The 20,110-nt window shown below is 40.8% G+C and overlaps 1 protein-coding gene across 6 annotated transcripts in view; it reads right to left on the bottom strand.

Moving 5' to 3' along the window:
• SEMA4D (semaphorin 4D) overlaps nt 1-20,110 on the bottom strand; it is a 99,593-nt gene that overhangs the window by 3,735 nt on the left and 75,748 nt on the right. For 4 of the 6 annotated variants that reach the window (XM_040580738.1, XM_040580741.1, XM_040580739.1 and 1 more), the window contains exons 14-16: nt 17,165-17,337; nt 16,915-16,958; nt 13,306-15,781 (exon numbers count right to left, since the gene is read on the bottom strand). In XM_040580738.1, coding sequence (XP_040436672.1) covers nt 14,865-15,781; nt 16,915-16,958; nt 17,165-17,337 — 1,134 coding nt within the window. In that variant the 3' untranslated portion in view covers nt 13,306-14,864. Of the gene's footprint in view, nt 1-1,429; nt 1,640-13,305; nt 15,782-16,914; nt 16,959-17,164; nt 17,338-20,110 lie in introns of those variants that run through there. The other 2 variants (XM_040580742.1, XM_040580744.1) reach the window with 1 other exon arrangement.

Here is a 20,110-nt window from a genome sequence, read left to right as displayed (position 1 = left end):
CTGAGAATTGTACAAGGGGTGATTACAGAACTACATAATGAAGTAAATTGGTTATCTGTTCAGTTACAGTACTTCCTGTGTAGCATTGGGTTAGAAGGAACTAAAGCCACCGTCTTGTCCTTCATTTTGCTCTACATCCTCTCATGTTACTTGGAAATAAGTTCTATTCAATTGGTCATGTTTCTTCCCCTCTGCAGCAGACTTTATAGCCTCCAGATAAACAGATGCAGCGCCTTTACGTGTGATTCAAGATCTAGAAAGTACAACTTACAAGTTAAGAGTTCAACCCGCCTATGAAGTACAGGAATGCTCCAGTTAGATCATACCAAGTCTGGGGAGAAGAATGATGAGATACAACTGACTATGTCCCATTTGTAATTTCCCCATTTCTCTGTAATGTTACATAGTTAATGGTTCCTCATTCCATTGAGAACTTAAGAAGGGGCTATACATCTTCATAGAATTCTAGTTCTGTCTGCAAGAAAAACTGGCAGAATGTAACACTGGTGGTAACATCCACCACTGTAATATTTTCTCTATCTTCAGGACACTAGCAACAGTGTGTAATGCTCTTGGAGTAGTGAATGCTTCCCTCTTACACATTTACAGTAGGTTCATTGAGATGCTCTTCATTCTGCATCTGAGACAGAATTCAAAGTAACTGGCTATGGCAAGAGAACTTGTGTAACTACTACTGATTTTCTCTGACACTGACAGGAGAAGGGTTGAGCTGTTCCTGACAAATTCATGTTTGTTACTAACCAGCTAATTAATTTTTCCTTCACCCTGCCAAGAAAATGCATACTGTTATCATCTTTCTTTTTACTGCTGTCTTGTTAAAGACTATTAAGACCTTCTCCAGGCCAGGATAAATTCTCAAAAGCTAGTTGCAGATGATGCTCACGTTGCATTGGTCAGCTGGGGCTACCTGAAGATCTTGCACAGCTGCTGAAGTTGGCTAACTGACCTCCTGTTAGGGTGGGAACTGTGCCTGCCCAACTACAGGTGGTCTGCAAATCATCTGATTTAAAAAAATTCTGGGTGGTGAGTGTTTCTCTTTACCATCGCACTTCCTTGGCATTGAAGAATTTTTCTACATTACCCTGCAGAGTTCTGGCAGAGTACCTGTTTTTACATCTTTAGTACTCTTCTGACTTCCAACGTGTCTCCATTAGTTTAGCAGTTTTTCTTTCATTTCTAAGACCATAACTGCTGATTTGAAGATTAGTCCTTTTGGGAGGAGATGGAGAAAGGAATTTTTGTGGCTCTAAAACCTTTTACCTTTCCATAAACAACTGAAGTGGATACCCATTCAATAAGCAAGAGTTACCATTCTTCAGATATGCACATGTTTTACGGGTGAAAGCCACAGAGCTGTACTGATTGTCAGAGTCAGGCCAGACACGGCATACATTCAAAACCAGCCTACCTTTATCTTCCACTGTGATGAGCACTTCCGATGTTGTGTTCCCAGCTTTTGAGATTAATGAACATTTATATTCTGTATCTTCTGATACTGAATCTTTCACCCAACTCAGAATATGCACTCTGCCAGCAAACAGCATATGAGATTGCTCAGTGATGCATGCCTTCATCTTCTGTCCATTCTTCTTCCAGACAAAGTAGGAGCCACCCGGACCTGTAGGTACATCAGTCAGCTTATTTTCCAAGAAAATACAAAATGAGTCTTTGACAACTAAACAAAAGCCTAAGACCTCAAGATTAGGCTCAAAAGCCTAAGTGGTTGATTGTAATGTTTCTTAGGTTTCTTCAGCTGAAATTCCAGAAACCTGGGGTGAAAAAGGACCTAGCACTGGTAATTGAGGTTCAAGCCAAAGTTGTAAATTAGTTTATACATGTAAAGGAATTCTGTCTTTATTCTCACAAGGGGGAATTTACCCCACAAACATGACACAGCTGATGCTGAACACCAGCACTCTCCCTATGTGATTTCCTGTAGAGCTAGGCCACACTGCCTGCTGCTGAGCAAGCTAGCTTCTGGTATGAAGCTGAACCCATCTGAGACATGCCTTGCAAAATCTGAAATAAAGGCCAGGAGGGAAAAAGTTCAAGAACTCTGTGTGTCAAAGATGCTGGAACTAATAGTGAAAGAAGCAGAATTGGAAAAAGCACAGAATCATTAGTCACAGCAGGCAATTAGGCAAGACAGAACTTGGGAGAAGCTTGGATCAACAACAAAGAGCAATCTAATCTCTTAGCCAGTCTCATTGCCGTTATTCGTCTTACCCTGTGAGGACAGAATTTGAATAAATCAGAGATTGACAGTAGCCCAAAGACCAGAACAGCTGTTCCCAGAAAATTAGCAAGGTTGGCTGAAGTGTATTTGGCAGTATCAGAGCCTTTTCATTTAAAAGACGTGTGGGCCAAGCTAAGAACTTTGCAGTAATTCTGATGTTCAAAGCATGCCTGTTTCTCCCTTAGGGCCTAGGATCCAGACTAACCTTAGGAAGAGAATACATAAAGGGAAATTTGGGGTAAAAAGAAAACAAATTATTTTTGTAAGTATTTCTTGAGAGAACAGGTTACCTACTACAGAAGTCGGTTTTTACTATGAGCGTTTTTGATTGCAAATCCGTGTGGCATTTTTCTTTAGGAAAAGATCTGATTCTAAGCTAGTGTACTGAAAATCAACTACATTTTAGCTAATTATGCAGGCAGACAAAAAAAAGAAGGTAGTCTTTAGATCTGTGCACTTCCTCAGCATATGTTAAGTTCATTTGGAAATGAAACTAATACACTACAAATGCAGAGACAGAAATTAGTAGTAAGGGTGAATGATAGAGAATGTGATCTAGTTAAAGCCTGGTAGGGTTTATTTCTGAGGGAAAGAGGGAGGTAGGGAAGTGACACAATCTCTCTTAAGGACTGACAACAGCTCTGACAAAGTCAAGAGGGCAAGCATATGCTGAACTGAAAACAGCCTAGTGCACACACTCAAAGTTTGATGATCGTACTTACTCTACAATTAACAGCAGATAGTTTATATGTTGCTAAAATCATGGGAAGTCTGGAACCAGGAATAAATTATTTCAGTAAGATAATGCTGAATTTGGAATTTGGACAAGTGGGAGGAACAGTTAAGTAAACAAGCACAGCAGAAAGATAGAAATCTTAAAAAGAAAAGGCTTTGAAGAAGTAGAAACCTATCTTCAAAAACACTCGATTATAATTTGTAACAGATGCCTCAAATCTCACACAGCATCAATACATAAATGGAATTAAGAGATGCTGTTCGCAGAGGTCAGGCCGACGTTATGACCAACTTGACTGCAGTGGAGATCAGTAAGAGGGAGTGCTGCGGCACAAGCCTCAGGAGGAACTTCTCCAAGCATAGAAGAGTTACTGCTCCAGCATTGTAAAGTTAAAAGCCAGGTGCTTGAGTTTTATTTGCAGTAGTTCAAGCCTTAACACATGGGAATAGGGCCATTAACTAAAACCCTAAGCTTGAAAAATGCCATCCATTTTAGGGCCATGGGAGGAAGTGGCATGTTCAGCGCAGGAGGCTTCCCTAAACTTACTTCAAATGTTACTGTTCACATCAGAGAACCTGGTTTATTTTCTGGTGGTAAAGATCACAATCACTCTGGAAATCTGCCAAAAGCTCAGTTTAGACACAGGTTTCACCAAAAGACTAAAATCCAAGCATTTCCTTACATGCGAAATTTTGCAAGCTGTGTTGTTTCACGTCAGCCCTTCAAGAAGTTGCAACTGGGCTGTTACCTTACCTTTGTTTTCTGTGCGGTCAGAAGCACTGGAAATCCCCACAGAGAGACACTCATCCCCACTCATACAAGTCAGCCCACAGCAAAACCTAGGGTCAAGCACCAGTCAGGGTTTTTACTGGTCTTCACGTCTCACTGCAGTTTATCCCCAGTTTCCAGGCACTGTGCTATTACTTTGTACTTCGCTTTCCTTTTCAGTATTGAGCAATAATAAAAACACACTGTGAAACAGTTTCATCTGCAAAAACTGAATCACAGTTATCAAATGCAAGATTTCTACAGCTCTAGGGTGACAATTTCAGACTCAGATGTAACGGTTAGAAAATATTTTTTGATGATAAAGTGAACTACTATGAACATACACTCTGCACTTGCTGTTGTTACTGTAATACAAATTAATTACATGCCTAGTGCAAACTTTTAAAATTAAGTTCTAAGGCATTTGATCTACTTACTTCGCCATCCGTTTTAAGAATGCGTGAAAAAAAATTTTAAAAAGTCATTAAATGAATACTCGAGCAGAGAATTCAACAGCACATCAGTCTAGGTATATAAGTAGCTATGTTTTAGCAACATGAAAGGTATTTCAGACAGTTAACTTTGAAAACTTTGCTTCAATTTCACCACCGTAACACTTTTAGAAGGGGAAGGGTTAAGAATTGTTAAAATAAAAAAATAAAAAAACCCACCTTGCTGCACTGTCTGCCCTACCCCTTTTCTGTGTATAAGCCCTTCATAATTTCCAGTGTCTGAGGAAGTATTTGCTACTTTTTCATATAGGTGTCATTTTCTCTGCTTTCAGCACTTTGAGCAAAATGGTACTGCCCAGGGAGTAACAGCCCAGGTACCGTCCAGGTAGTTTCTGCTGGCAAAATGGATTTTCTGACCTATGTCAAGTCAGGCAGACTTGCACAAACCATTCATTTAATACCCAGGTGGTTTTGCCTCAAGATTTTCCACAAGGTAAAGTTTCAGCAGCTGTAGATAGCATTAAAAACGTAAAGCACTGCAGCTGCCTGTAAACTTCTACCACAGTCTAATTGTAATCCCTGAATCACTGCTACAAATTCTGTTTTAGGTTAAAATAAATAAATAAAACCAGACTTAAAGAACTGGAGTATGCAGCCACCTATTCAGAGCAGCATGCTAATGCGCCTGGCTGAACTGTACCAAATTAAGCGTTTGCCATATACACATCAAATCCTGATAGAGATGCAGCTTTCAAGAAAGCTTGGAGATAAAAAGCAAGACATTATGGATTAAGTAGAGCTCACTGACAAAGGCTGGAGTGGGGGAGGAGGGCAGGAACAGACCAAGCTAGTTCCTTTTGCCAAATGCTGCAGCTTGCAGAGCTGTGTAGAGGGTTCACAAACCACCGAATGAAGCCATATAGTGAGCTATGCAGAAGTGCTACCCCATTATTAATTGGGTTTTCCTCATTTTTTACAGTGTTTGAAGGGTAACATTAAAACACAGCTTTCTTATGAATTACTTAGAGAACACTTCAAGACAGAGGGAGGTGAGCTGGGTAAAGTTGACAGGGCATTTGAAATCCACTGAAGATAACTGACAGGTACTCTAGCATGGTGACAAAAAGTCTTATTTACAAATTCCTGTAACCTTGACATAGAACTGCTACCAGAGGCTTATCCACAGTGACGGGAAGTTTAGGTCTGGGAAAACCTCCCCTGTATTCTCCAATATACACCGAAACTCTCTCCACAGCTCAGAACATGCAGCAGATTAAAAAAAAAAAATTAAATTAAAAAGTGGCATCTGGATTTAACGTGTGCTATCCAGCTTGCAGCTTTGGCTTGTACTGAATGCTACTGAACTAAACATCCCAAATTTCAGAAAACCAAGATCATATTGGAAGCTGTCATCCAGGGGGCAGAGATTAATTTTTAAAGACTGTAATTTGGGTGCAGAAAGATTATATTTTAAGTCAGAGACCAAAATTAGCGTAGAAGAAGGTCAGTCAATCTTTAATATGGTAAACTACCACCAGCACAACCCTGTACTTGAATGAAAGTTAAATTTAAGGCTGGACACTGAGTTGTAGAAGTCTAAATCACTGTTGCTGACAAGCTAGGAAAATAAGTAGTAAATGAAGCAATCAGGAGGGAAACAGATTGGAAAAGTGGGGAAAGAAAGAATCTTTAAATTGAGGTAAACATCTTTGCAGTTTTCTGAAAATAGTGTACAAAGTAGGTAGCCCTCTGATAACATGGGTTTTTTGGTTTTGTTTATTGGTGGTTGGTTTGGTTTTGCTTTAAAGTAGGGGCAGACCAAGAAAATCAGACCTCTCTGAAATGCCAACAAAGAACGTTACTTCAAACACCAAGTAATTCATACTGAAGAACGCATAACATACTCCTCCAAAAACCTGATGCCTTTGTTAAATTACGGGTCTGTGAACCATGCGAAAGCTGGAAGTATCTTAGCCCACTGGCAGCGAGGTGATGCACAGCCTATGCAGGCTGACGTAGGGCACAGCATTGCCTTCACAGAATGGAATTTAAAAGCAGATTGGGAAAATGGCTGACTTGCCTATGAGGTGGAAATGCAATTCATAACTGTCCACATTTCCCAGCATGAACAGAATTTATTTAGCTAGTCTCTGAGCAAGTCCAAAAAAAGATTTTGCAATTGCAACCCATTAAGAATAATTAAGTACTAGCAAGCTAGAACTAAGGACTGGCAGAAAAACAAAAAAAGTGCTTCCAGTTTGAGTTTGCTTACTTATTTTTGGCCCTCCTACCAGCTAGCGAGGCTACTACGTGAAGTTTTAAAATAAAATCAAGAAAACTGGAGAGCATATTTTAGCATGCTGTCCAGAAATCACGCCTGCTCTCCGGAGAGCGCAAGGTACTGCTTTTTGCTCCTTCACTTGTTAGGCCAGTCTAGCAGGAAGATGACTGGAAGAGACAGAAATGAGATCGTCATCTCCACTGAGGGGACAACACACACAACAAACACGTTGAAGCAGCTCTGGTAAGCAGTTTCTGCTGAAATTAAAAAAAGTGACAACTGTGTTCCAAATCATTACCCAGTTAATCAGCCATCACACTGAGGGATTAATTATTAGAAGTTTACAGGTTGTAGCTCTCACGGGAAAGACAAGAAAAACAAAGTGCACATGTAGTCACTTTGAAAACTGGGCTGGTGGGGTTAGCAACAACAAGAATTTCTGGGGAAAAAGAGCATAAAGTTGTGATTATGCTCCAGAGACTCAGACACCACTCCAAAACCATCACATATCTGTAGGCAGGAGTGGGAAATACAGCTTCTTAATCATAGCCAACGTTTAGGAGTTAGTACCAGTGTATGACTCCAGGCTGAGACATTACTGATTCAGAGTTGCGTATCTGCAAAGAGAAAAAGTTTAAATATTAATGCTGAATTGCAAAAGAAGGTAGGCTAAGCTGGGAGGTCAAGTAAAACCTAAGCAAATGATACATGGAAGCAAATACCCACCCAAGTGAAATCCCTCTCCTGAAAGAAGACACATGCTGAAAGTAATAAGTTACTTTGGGATCTCAAAGACCCCAGCGTGAAGGAAAACTCCTTTTATACGCACCTAGTCATACTATAAAAGCTGCCATGGATTCTGTAATACCTCTTTTCCTTGTACCCTTCTAGTCCCCCCCCATAATCGCATAAGTTCAAATGGTGAATACTTCCTGTTTTGTGGTGACATCGGCCTGAGCAACACCCGATTCCAGAAGCTGAAGAGCTGAACTACAACTGAGCAGCAAAGCTGCAGCTTCACAGAGGTGCTCCTCCTTCACAGGGGTAACTGGCTCTTTCCCGTGGGCTCAGGGGAGACTTTTTGACAAATTTTCTCAAAAGGATAGCTTATTCAAACCATTCAGATACCAATCAAAAGCTTTTAAAATGATGCAATGGGCTTAATTTACCTAAGCCCTCTGCTGACATATGATGTAGGTGGTAAAATTTACCAATGAGTGTACAAGAACACTTACCTACTGGTATATATGGGATACACCAAACATGCACGCAGTTTGAAATGTTTTAAGCATGTTACAACAGTAATAATTATTTGCAGGCTACAATTACTAGTCCTAACTGGACTGATTTCTTAATGGGAGAAAAATATTTTGGTGTCTCTTACATTTTAAGCATTTATTGATTATCAAAAGTCACACAGGTAAAGTTTTCCCAACTGCACCTCTTATTCACTGCACAGGAAAAACCTGTATGAATGCGGTCAGCTGCACACTGCAAGGTAAGGTTCTGTTCAGCAGAAAAAAAGAATATAAAATCTTTTGAGGAAGAATTAGTAAGACACTCTTAGTCTCAACTTTTCCTAATTCTCACCTTTTTTTAACTTGATGTGCCTTATGCTTAAGTTATGTTTATACTGAGCTTATTCTAGTCCTTACAAGAAAATAATATAGTCTAAAAACCAAAGTATTATTTTCTGCACACCTTTCCACCTATTTCTTAGCTTGACTATAGCCTTTACATATAGAAGTGCACAGCAGAAGGAAGTTCTACAGAAATTTTTCAAAATGTGCTGTTGATGCCAGAATTCAAGAATGCATCATCCATGTCACAGTCCTTACAGAAATTAATCTTCAGTTGTCTTACAGAAGTCACCATGGAGGAAGCCATCATAGCCAGAATAACACCAACACTTAAAGGTGTTTAATGCTGCTGGTTTTGCATACAGAGTTAGATGTAAGGGTGCCGCAGCAGGCCCTGATGTCTGAAAAAAGAAGTGCCAATGTTCTAGTAAGATAACTGTAGCCCTAAGATATGGCCATTAAATTATGAGGATACTTTTATGTCTCTGATTTTTATGCAAAATGGGTCTGCAGTATTTATGTGATTTTATAACCTACTATATTAAAGAAACAATTTTTCAATTTATCTTCTATATGCATCTCAAATAATGAAAGGCAGGTGTCATGTCAGAGATCTGTGTAAAGGAATGGTTTTGTTGTACCAAGATGCCTTTAAGTGATGAATATTCAGTCAGTGCAGAAATCACTGAAAGAAGTGATACAAAACTGCAAAATTGCAAATTAACAGCTACTATCAGATTACTGTAGCCAAAGATGCTACAGTAGGCAGACAGCATATGGTGAAACACCAAAGGTCTGCGGAGAAGCTAATTCGTTAAGTGGGATATGTAAATGTTTAACAAGGTACAAACTTAGCATTCCCATGAGGATGAAGATAAAACTACCACTTACATTACTATGCAACCACACAGATTAAAGTCAAGGGTACTGCTTCAACAAAGCATCACCATGTAAATACTGCATAAAAATAAAAAAATTTAGAAAGTTATAAAATATTTGTGCAGTGGACGGAATTGTCCTGGGAGATGGAGACTTTTAATTTCTAGGCTACCACTTAAACTATTTTTGGGTTCCAAAACCAAATTATGTATCTGTCCACTGGCATAATTATTAAGAAACCCTCAGTAACAAAGGCAGGAAGAGGTGTTCTGGGGGCTATTTTGTACAACAGTTCACAAAAAGAAAAAAAAAAAAAAGAGCTGGAAAACTGCAGCTGGTTACAGAACCAGTTGTGTGTGTCCATGGAAAATTGCTATGTGATATTTCTGTTCTGGTAAGAGTACAACAAAGTAACAACTGAAGTAAACTCCATTTTAATAGATTGACATGCTGTAATGCACTGCCCCTTCGGGCGCAGGCATGCTCCATCCACTCCGGGTGCTGCACACACCTGTGCCGCTCCAGCTGAGCTCTGAAGGCACGGAACCAGGTTAGCCAACCAGACCACCGCAGGGCATCACTGGGGATGCAATTAATCTGAAAAATCTCACCCAAGAATGACTTATGAAGCCAGTCCCAGTGAAAAACCTTCCTCATTTCCCTGGGTAAATCAGTCTCCAACAGACAAGCTCCTCTTCCCAGGGTCGAATTGGGCACACCCTTGGGGTATGGGGACTTTTGAGCCCCACTCCCGAGACCCGTGCTCCACCAGTACTTGGTGACACCAGTACAGCCAACCCTCAACATCTGGGCACAGCCTCGGGCAATGTCTGGTTCAGACATAACTCTGCAGACGCTCTGTCCAGACTTTACTCAGTGTGCTGCAGTGACTACTGAAGAGCGGTGCATCATGTTTTCCCCACCCTTCTGCATCAGTGCAACTTCAAGCTTCGCCAGAGAGAAAAACTGTAGTGAATCATGTGCAATTCTGACTCCTGCAAGCTGTGGATCTTTTCCATGTGGGAAGCCTTCTGGCACTGTCTTCAGAATAGCATAACCACAGGGAACAGCCATTGTACATGGGCATTAACACCCATCTTCATATCCCCATGAAATAACTCTTTTGAAAAGGATTTCTGAGTTTGCAGAACTATCATGTTCACTTCCAGGATTAATTTAATGAGACTGAAAATTAAGAAACCATTATGGAAAAGCTCCAGCTTCAGACAGACTAAGGGAGGACGTTAAGACTTACTGACACCATGGACACAGGGAGTCTGACTGCAGGCCAGAAACACAAATAAAGCATAATGTTTTACACTGTTCCTGATTATAAATGGATTTAAATCGTTGCTCAGCATACTCGGGACACTCTAGTATGTCACTCATCTGTAAAGTTAAGATCAAGAATAAACTAGTCTACAGGTGGTGGAGCAGGTAGCAGTAAAACATTTTTAAGCAGAATGAGAACTGCTAGAAAAGGTGTTTCCATTATATCCAAATGCAACAGACCAGACCAGAGAAATTATAAAGCAGGTGCATACATCGCTAACTCACCACCTCTCCCCTGCACCAAATGGTGCAGTATTTTGTTCAACTTATTTGAAGCCTGCCTCAAATGTCTTTAAAGGATTTAAAGTCTGTAATGGGAGAGAAAAGTTCTATTAGATAAATTCTACAGGAAACCTAGCATTTGCTCGAGAGTGTATCTAGCAGACACATCTTTGAAAAAATGTGAAGATGTGACACAATTCAGGGGAGTAGAGAGAGGAACTGGGAGGCAGTTTGTGAAGGATTTATTCTGTCCTTTTCACGAAGGGCAGTACTACTCCATTCTTGAAAAGCTCATTTAAAAAAAAAAACACCATCACACAATAGGTGACAAAAGTGGCTGTTGGTGCTGTACCCACTTTAAGGTTGTTGCAATGAGCCTGCTACAAGGTTGTAAAGTATTATCCTTGGGTGAGCTTTCAGGTCAAAACATGTGGGATGACTAAGAAATGAGTAACAGAACTCACCTACTCCTGCTGAGTTTCCAGACAGCTTGAAACAGACATTTACAATTTTAAAAAAACAAGGAAGAGATTCAGTAATTCTCATAAAAATAACATTAGAAACTTAATTAAAAATGAGCTCCAGGTTTTTGCCTGAATGATGTGGCAGTCTATTTATTTGCATCACACATTTGCTGATACCTTATCCTTTACGAAGAAGACCAGGTATGGCATTTAACTCTTGTCAGTCCCATTTAACCCTTCTGCCCCTTGCAAACACGTTTTACCTTATATTCATCGCTGAGGGAAGTAAGATTCCATTACGGGTACGTTTATATAAATATCAACAGATATTTGAGGAATGTGAACAAATTCCCTCCTAGTAAAAGCATTTGCTTAGCCCCATCCCCACCTCCCCCACAAAAGAGTCATATATCCTCCCATGCAGATCCCAGAAAGATACAGAAGACCTGCATCAGTTTGGTAGGCTGGTTTGCATTTGTCAGGTTTTCTAAAAAGATCAATGGAATGAAGTTGTAATTCTGGGTAAGAGAAGAGTGTGACGGATGTATCAGCCAAATGTCATTTCACAAAGGCAGTAAATCCCCCACCCATTAACACGAAGTCCAGTCCTTCACTGCTTTCTGAGAGAAGTCAGAAATGCCTCCACAGCTCACTCATTTTGCCTGTGCCTGAGCCATCACTGCATCTCTTGGATGTCTGATTCTTGTTACAGCTTCCACTATTCATCCCCACCACCTCAGGATTGAATTCCACAGTCGAACCTTAGGACTCCGCTCCATCTTTGAAGTCTCAATGCCAAGGCAATTTCAATTACTTTTAAAAACCAGCACGAGTGCCATGTTAAATCAGATATTGCAGATGAAAAAAGTAATTTTAAAATAAATTCCAGATCTGTAGCACTATTATCAGGCTGTTTAAATCCTTTGTGCTATTTATGCTATTACTACAATTTTTTTCATGGTGAACAACAAAAAGTTTCTGAATTGTGTATAGCAACAGTGAACAAATTACGGCTGAAAGGTCTTTTCTAAACTACATGATTCTACAATTCTGTTCTTTTTAGACCTACTGTAATATAAAGATTAATGCATTTTGATCCGAGTGTATGTAACACTCATACACACTTACTAGAGAAAGACCAATATGAAACAATACTACTTAGTAATCCGTATCTGTAATCTGTTCTTTTAAGGAAAAAGGTTACATCTGAAGACCTGTTTAGATCCATTAAATCTCACTCATCTTAAACAGGAAACTACTATCTGAACAAAAGCTGACAAATGCTGGAATTCTATAGAAAAAATAGCTTTGTCCTTTTCCTGTACACATCAGATAATATATTCTTCATAATTTGTCATTACTGCAAGTACTTTACCACTTGAAACAAGTTAGGGCTAAAAAGGAGTAACTGACATGGTCCGGAACAGACACTAAATTAAAATCCAACAGAAGTGTATTTTTTAAGTGGCATACATACTGGCAGTGAAAATATTTAAACAGCCTTATGCAACCACGACTCAGTGAACTCCTTCAGCATGCACGGGAGTCTATTAAAATCAATTGACTATTAATACGCTAAAGTAGGCTGCTAAATCAGAGCCTGCATTTTACAGTACAGTATTCACAGTGCCAGATTCTTGGTAACAGCATGCTGACAATACATCCTAAAATAGTCTTTCTTTCTCTCTCTCTTCTTTTTTTTAAGACAGCAAAAAAGGAAAACATGGGGACATATCTAAACCTCTAATGCAGAAAATGCTTGTTTATACAGGTGTCCTCCAACTTACCTGTGGCTTGACAGAAGAGGTGAAAGGGTCCCCGGACACTAACATGCTGTGCCTGGTCACTTAGGAAAGGTGGCAACAACATGACCTTTACAGGGTCTGTGCTAGACCAAACATCAGGCTGGGTACTGGTGGGTGAAGGAGGTGAATCACTTCCCACACAGGACAAAAAGGAGGTACCAGTAGGAGGGAAAGGTATAGGAGATGAGGCTGTGTGACAGAAGAGGACAGAAAAGAAAAAAAGAAAGGGTACTAAGGAAAAAAGTTGTAAGAAATACATCACACACTGAATAAACAATGCAAAAAGACAAATGAATTTTAGGAGGGTATTAATAGGAAGTGTCCCTAGGCCCCTAGAGAAGAGTGCTTTCCTCCTTCACCCACGTTTCTTATTCCATCCTTCCAATCCCACTCCCCTGGGTTATAGCCCACTCAACTAAAGCTAAGAGAATCAGCTGCAGATAGCAAAAGTTTTCGTTTTTCCCCCTTAAAAGAAACCAAAAGGAGCACTAGGTACCTGAAATACGGAAAGCAGTGTCAATGTCTCAAGTTTCATAAAAGTCAAGATATAATACAATTTATTTTAATATTTATTCTGTTATATGTACATAATTAAAAATAGAAAAATAAAACCAAACTGAATCTTATAAAATATAAACTGTTTACACTAAGATGGTCTAAATTATGTTCGCATGAAAGTTCAACACAGAAAAGCAGCCCAGGCATACTGCTATTTACTGTTCAAATGTATTCTACTTCTAGCAGTATTTACAGAAAGATGCAGTGAGAGGAACAATTCTTCAGGACTGTACCGCACAAAATGCTTTTACAGACAAACAGTGCTGCTGTGAACCAGGCTGAGAAATGCATGCTGTCACGTTTGCAGACATGATTCACATAAACAGTTCAAATGATTGTTTGAGCAGCTCCAGTTTCAGTCTCCAGTTGCACAGGAGATTGCAAGGTGTCATCCAGAAAGGGTGACGCTGCAAAGATTTGTCACAAAAAGAAGCTGAGTTATTTCTGAATCTGAAAAAAAAAAAAAAATCGGCAATATTTTCTCATCAGGCTGTATCCTAACAGTCCATTCCAGCACGTCACTAGCTGAATTATTGTAGTTAATTCTTCTCAACTCCTGTTTCACTTCCACAGTGCAAAAAACTTCTCTCTGTGTCACTGCTAACTGACAGCTGCTTGCCTGTACTGTTTCACTTTAACAAAAGATCCAGTTTTGTATAGAAAATAGAATGCGACTACGTCCAGCTTGCTGGTTAAGGGTGGGAGTCGGAGGCAGAAGGGGGGAGACAGGAAGGGAACGGGGGGAGCGAGGAAAAGTATTCCTAAATCTATTATTTCCTTCCTCCTCCGCCACTTACTCCATGTTTTGTACTGATATTTGTTGTACCTAAATTTCTAGAAAGCAGCAAAGAAAAAAAGCCTTTAAACAAGATTATCCCTGAGTCTTACACAAATCAAGCCAATGCTATATCCCCATTATACCTTAACATTTAAGATACTTAAAGAGCAGTTAAAAATAACTTCAATTAACTAAAAGAGACCTAGTGTGCCAAAACAGAAAGCATAAAACTAAAAATAATCACAAGAAGCAAAGAAAAAAAATGTCCCAATCTGGACAAAAGTCTATAATTTACCAATCTGATAAAACTAAACTTAATTTCCAATTTGGAATTAAAATGAAACTAGGTCTTTTTTTAATGGCAGCTAAAAATATGTGTAGACTGAAGTACTTTTTAAAGCCAGTTGAATTAGAAAGTTACTTGTATCCTATGGAAGAACAGGGCTGAAGAACAAGCACGTAACTGTTCACTAGAGTGAAGCGCTTGGTGGGGGGAAAATTGGGAACAAATGGTGATCTGAAACTGGCCATTTAGCAAAAACAAACAAAAGGGACAGTACAACACAAGATGCTATGGTCTGCAGACAAGTACACCGCTTCTCTAATCTGGCGAGATCCGAACACAAATTGGCTTGCTGTACAGCTCAGGCATGTAATCCCCACTATGGCTCAGCTGTCACACCCGCTCTCTGCGCTCAAATAGTCACAGGACTGCAGCTGATTTCCACCACTGAAATGAACGATTGGGTCCTTCAGTCCCCCTCTGCATCTGAGTCAGCATACTTGAGCTCACACTTGACATCGAAGGGCTTGTCCTTGGCCTCTCGGGACACCTGTGAATCCCCAGGCTGCAGCTGGCTGTTCCCATAGTCGGGCTCAGTCTCGTAGCCAGTGTCGTGTGCCGGCTTCAGCTGCTCCCCGCTCTGATGGCTGACACTGCCTTGCTCCACCAGCGTCTCCTTGACACTTTGCTCGCAATCAGAAAAATCTGACTTAGTTTTCTTCTTACCAAGCAGCATGACAGAACGAAATTTCAAGCACTGCCCTGGCAAGTACCCTTTGTAACAGTTGTAAGAGAGCAGGCACAAGAACAGAATAAAAAAGAAGAGGAAGAGGAACATCAACAGGAAGTTATCGTTTGACTTGAGGAACATCGTCTTTTCTGGGACCGTGTCAGGAATGGAATTGAAGTGCTCTGTCTTGGAGGCTGCACTTGTTAGGACAGGGCCAATGGGCTTTGTTACTATCCTTGCTGTCGTGACTGGTACCATAAGAGTGGTCGAGGTGTGAGCAGTAGACCCCTCAGTTGATACAGCTGACACTTTTGGCACACGGCTATTACCTTCTGTTGGTGCAGCTGCTGTGGTGGGGCCTGCTGTGGTATGCTGGATCTTTTTCAGTTCCAAAACATGCTTAGCTAGCACTTGGGAGAATTTCTTATTCTTCACTTTTTCTTCTGACAAACACTGGTAAACACCACTGTCTCCTTCTGATAAATTGAAGATGAGCAGTGCCTTTTCCAGCAGACGGTACTTGGGACTTTCCACTCTCAGCACATCGTCTTTGAACTTCCAAACTACCTGTGCCAGATTGGACTTTTGAGAACACTTGAGTTCTGCTGTGCTCCCATGCTTGAATGTATGCTGTAGGGAATTCTCTCTTACTTTATCTGGAACACCAAAATAAAGGTGCAGAGCATCAGCAATCATTTCCATTAGCTTTAATCCATACAGTTTCACAAGACTGTGCTATAGTCTTATAACAGAAATTTAAAGATCACAGCATTCAGATTAACTCACAAGTCCAAGATGACAGCATGCAAGGATCTCAGTGATATACCAAGCTACAGCTGCATGCAAAACATTAAGACAGACTAAGAGGTAGGACACCTCAAACTAACACATCCTCCACTTCCAGAAAAGATGAGACCTTGCTGATCCACAACTGAGCATGCATCTGAAACCAGTCAGTCAACGTTTGAGGCAAGATGCTGAACTTTGTATCACTTTGTATGCAATTGGTACATTTTAAGTAAATCTGCAACTACAAAACATGGAAGAAGAAACCGAACAAACTGCTGTTACTCAAGTGAAACAAAGTCTTCTAAAAAAGTATCAGCACTTACGGCACAATGCAACACCATAAATTAATGAAAAAACTAACAAGTAACACCCTCATAGTGGTCCATGTTTCGCTTGAATTAGAAATAAAACTAGAGTAAATCAAAGCTTTGTTTACTGCAGCTTAGTCCTGTAACACTACTCTTCTTTAAGATCTCCTTGATCTGGTGGCAGCATCCCATGCTATAAATTATAGCAAGGACCTGTGGTTATGTGCCTTAGAGCACTATGGAGGGTACTTCAGTGGCTCTGTACCACATTCTGAGCTGCCCTTCTCTCTTACCATAAAACCAGCTTTTTTTCATGATCATTTCATTTGATCCAGCAGCAATAACCAAGCACAAGGCTCACAGTAGAATGTCAAATGCTGTATCACAGAGAAATGATACTAGAAGTACTGCACTAGAAGTACTTATGGTAAATGCTGCTTTCATTCACAAGTCGCTGTTGAGGTACCCCCATTCATTTCAGGGGTGTGTGCGCTGCACACTGAAATGTATACAAACACAGACATTTTAAGATAACACGCAGGCTGTAGAGATGCTCAACTATTCAGAAGCAGAATCTCATACCTATTAAAATAAAGAAGTGGCCAGATAATCAAAAACACAAGCTGAACTGAACACAAGTCTTTCACCTCTCCACCCAGACACGTGAAAGAGCTCTTCAAAGACTAACTCACCAGAACAAGAAGATGCATCTCCACCAATGTTCTGAATCCAGCTCCTGTAAAGGGAAGCCCAAGTATTACAACTTCAAATCTTGTCTCCTACAGCCTGCCCATCCTTTCGTACCAAGATCCATCTTAACAGAACAGCACAAGCAAACGTAGGTGGATAGGAAGAAGTCTCTATTTTAAAATATTCAGTTAAAAATTGCCAGTTATTGGCAATATTGAGTGTAAATGTAAGGTAATCAAAGACTAGCATTACCTTTCAACTTCACTTTCTTTAAAAATATCAATGCAGGAAGCTTCAAGGGGTTTCCAAGCACAGTAAGGATCCCTTGCTAAAACACAGTCAACACAAGTGGTATACTTGTCACAGAATGCCACTGGAGACTGAACCACACCAGAATTTGAACCAGCATAGAGGTATCTTCGGCCCTAGAAAACAGAAACAAGGCACAACAAAACAACTCACAGCCAATCACTTTCTCAAAGCTGAATAATCTAATTCATGAAACAATTTAAGAATTACTAAAAGTAGAGTTGAACCTAACATATGTACAGCTGTATTTCTAAAAACTGAGGCATGAGGGGAGTACACATTTTTATTAGCTTATACTTCTAGAAAGGAAAACTTATCTTGAAAATATTTAGTGATGCTGAAGTGCAAAAAGAAAAAATAACAAAAACCCGAAACAGATACAGTTTGTGAAATCGGGAAGTTACCAAGTCTAACTATGGTTTTATCACACAGTTTTTCCACAAATACCAATGCACCGACAATCCTGTAAGGCAAGGCAAGCTTGTGCTGATGACAAGGCTGCAGCAGGTGCGCACAAGCCTGAACAGGCAAGGCTTGCTGTATGTGGGACCTGCTCTTGTTAACCCAAAGCAGTCCTACTGCCTTCAGCTCTTCTACCAGTCAGGTCTCTGCAGCCACATCAGCATCGGTCTTGGAAGAGTCGAATGCAGCTGCCTACTTGCTACTCAAAGAGGAACACCAGAGAGTACTCACAGGAAACAGCACTGGCCTGACACCTAGGAAAAGCGGGATATCAACAGAATGGCTATTTCACCCACCGCTGCTGGGGAACCCGAACATGTCTCACTGAGCACAGCACGAAAAGACCACACTCATCTCAAACGGCCTTCTCATAAAAGGTGGGCAGCTGCATTATTTCACTCATCTGTTTCAAAGCTCAGGGAAACCAACAGCTGAAGGTACACTCAAAACTTACATATTATGCAAAGCCTCAAGAAAGGGGTCTGCATTGCAACCCAAAGCTAGCAGTGACCTCTAGTCCTTTTGAGAGGCTGTGCATACAAAGCCAAACAGCACAACCCACCTTGGCAGTGGGCTGGCTTCATCCTGAGCAGAATACCGAGTGGATTTATCGGCACTCTACTATGTTGTCATGGCAAATGAGCTGGATCCAAGCACAAGAGTGGCTTCTCCTGTACTGCAGCCGTACAGATCTCAGTATGTAGAAATGCACTCGGGGGTCACGTCTGCAGTAAGACTGCTCGACTCCAGCAGGATGAACGTGGTCACAAAGTAATGGGCAGACATGCAAGGAAGATTTCTAGTAGAGGAACGTTGTTCAAAAATCTCATGTTCACGGTGCAGATTTTTGGTCTTGACATCAGAAACTGCCTCAAGAAAACAACTAACAAGGCACTGTAGGGCTGAATTTCGGTTTGGGGGCTCACTATCACTCTTTCACTAAGCATGTAAGGAGGTTTTGCCACAAGAACTCTGAACAAGTTAGTCTTTAATTCAACGATCATGTCTATCTTACAATTAAGCTAATGAGTGATGCAGTCTGACTAACAACAGTCCCTAGAGGAAGCTACAAGACCGAGCACAAATCAGTTTGGATCCATCTCATATATGAAGCATGCAGACAGCTTTCAAGGAAACTCTTGATGCTGGAAGATGAAAGAAAAAAACTGGATCAAACCAGAATCTGCTGGCACTGCTGGAAGATAGACTTTCAAAGAGAATCAATCCTCAGAGACATATATTCAAGTACAGTCTCTGATTCTAAAATTTAACTTAGGTTAGTGTTGGACTATGCTGCAGTGCCCACAGAAGAAAGTCTGGAGTGTTGGAGACTCCTGACTTTCTAGGAAATGCTTTCCACTTTGCCTGAAAGCTCCCCCAGTGCACCAAGCGCTGCTCATCTTGCTACTGCTCTGCTAGCTAGCACCCAACCAACAGAGCAGCACTACACATGGGCTGTAGTGTCTCAGCATGACTCACAGCTGGTACATCCATGAGTTCAGAGAACATGCAGTGAGCCGAGTAGACCATTTTAAAAAATCCAATCAAATCTTTCAGTCAAGCAGGAGTTACGAGGATCTACTGTAGGCTCATCTGACTGCCCACTACCCTCTGAACAAGGTGAAGGTATAATGGAAGGGTCTGGAGACTACTGCTGTAATGTGTTCAGAAAGAACTCCGACTCCAGAGGGATCTCAAGCCCATCATCAGGGTAACAATTTTACTTTCTTGTGGTTAATCAATTACTATGGGATGCCACTACATGTATCAGTATCACCTCTACAAAGGACTTCCGTGAACTGACTGTGACACCCAAGGAGGCAGAAACTTGTGTTTTGATGCTGGGGTGAAGAAGTAATCCCTGCTTGGGTGGTACCATGATTACACAGCTTTCAGGACTGGCACCTAACCTGACCTCCCAACTCCTCATCACTGAAAAGGACCACTGCTTTTATGGAAATGTGCTAGGCAGCACTGCTTCAGTTTGGGGTGTTAGCTTTATGTGCCAGAAGTTGTTCTAAAAACATGGAAGTTTTACCTTGAAGCTACACACTGATACACTCCACAGTGCCATGCAGGATGCAGTGGGGGTTTTTTGGTTTTGTTTGTTTTTTTTTTTCCCCCAATCCTAAGCTTTGAGAGAAGTTTCTGTGTGGAAAGACAGCACATTTCCTATGCAGCCCCTATGCCATGTCTCACACAGCCCCCTTTCAGGATATTCTTGAGGAATTGAGAATATGGCACCTGGATCCAAAGTGAATAAATTCAGTGCCATCATTTCTATACTAGCCTTGGCTACCAAGGGTGTACTGAAACTGTAGAACATCTGTCTTTGGTGTCAGGCTGTAACGCCTATCACTTCCCTTCCTCCCAAGCAATGAGGGAATCATAGTTAAGCCAGTGTATGAGTGATCCCAGAATTTACCC

The sequence above is a fragment of the Falco naumanni genome, chromosome Z (genome assembly GCF_017639655.2).
Source record: "Falco naumanni isolate bFalNau1 chromosome Z, bFalNau1.pat, whole genome shotgun sequence".
Classification (NCBI taxonomy): Eukaryota; Metazoa; Chordata; class Aves; order Falconiformes; family Falconidae; genus Falco; species Falco naumanni.
Note: the sequence above shows the minus strand (reverse complement) of the source record. Positions and strands in the feature narration are given on the sequence as shown.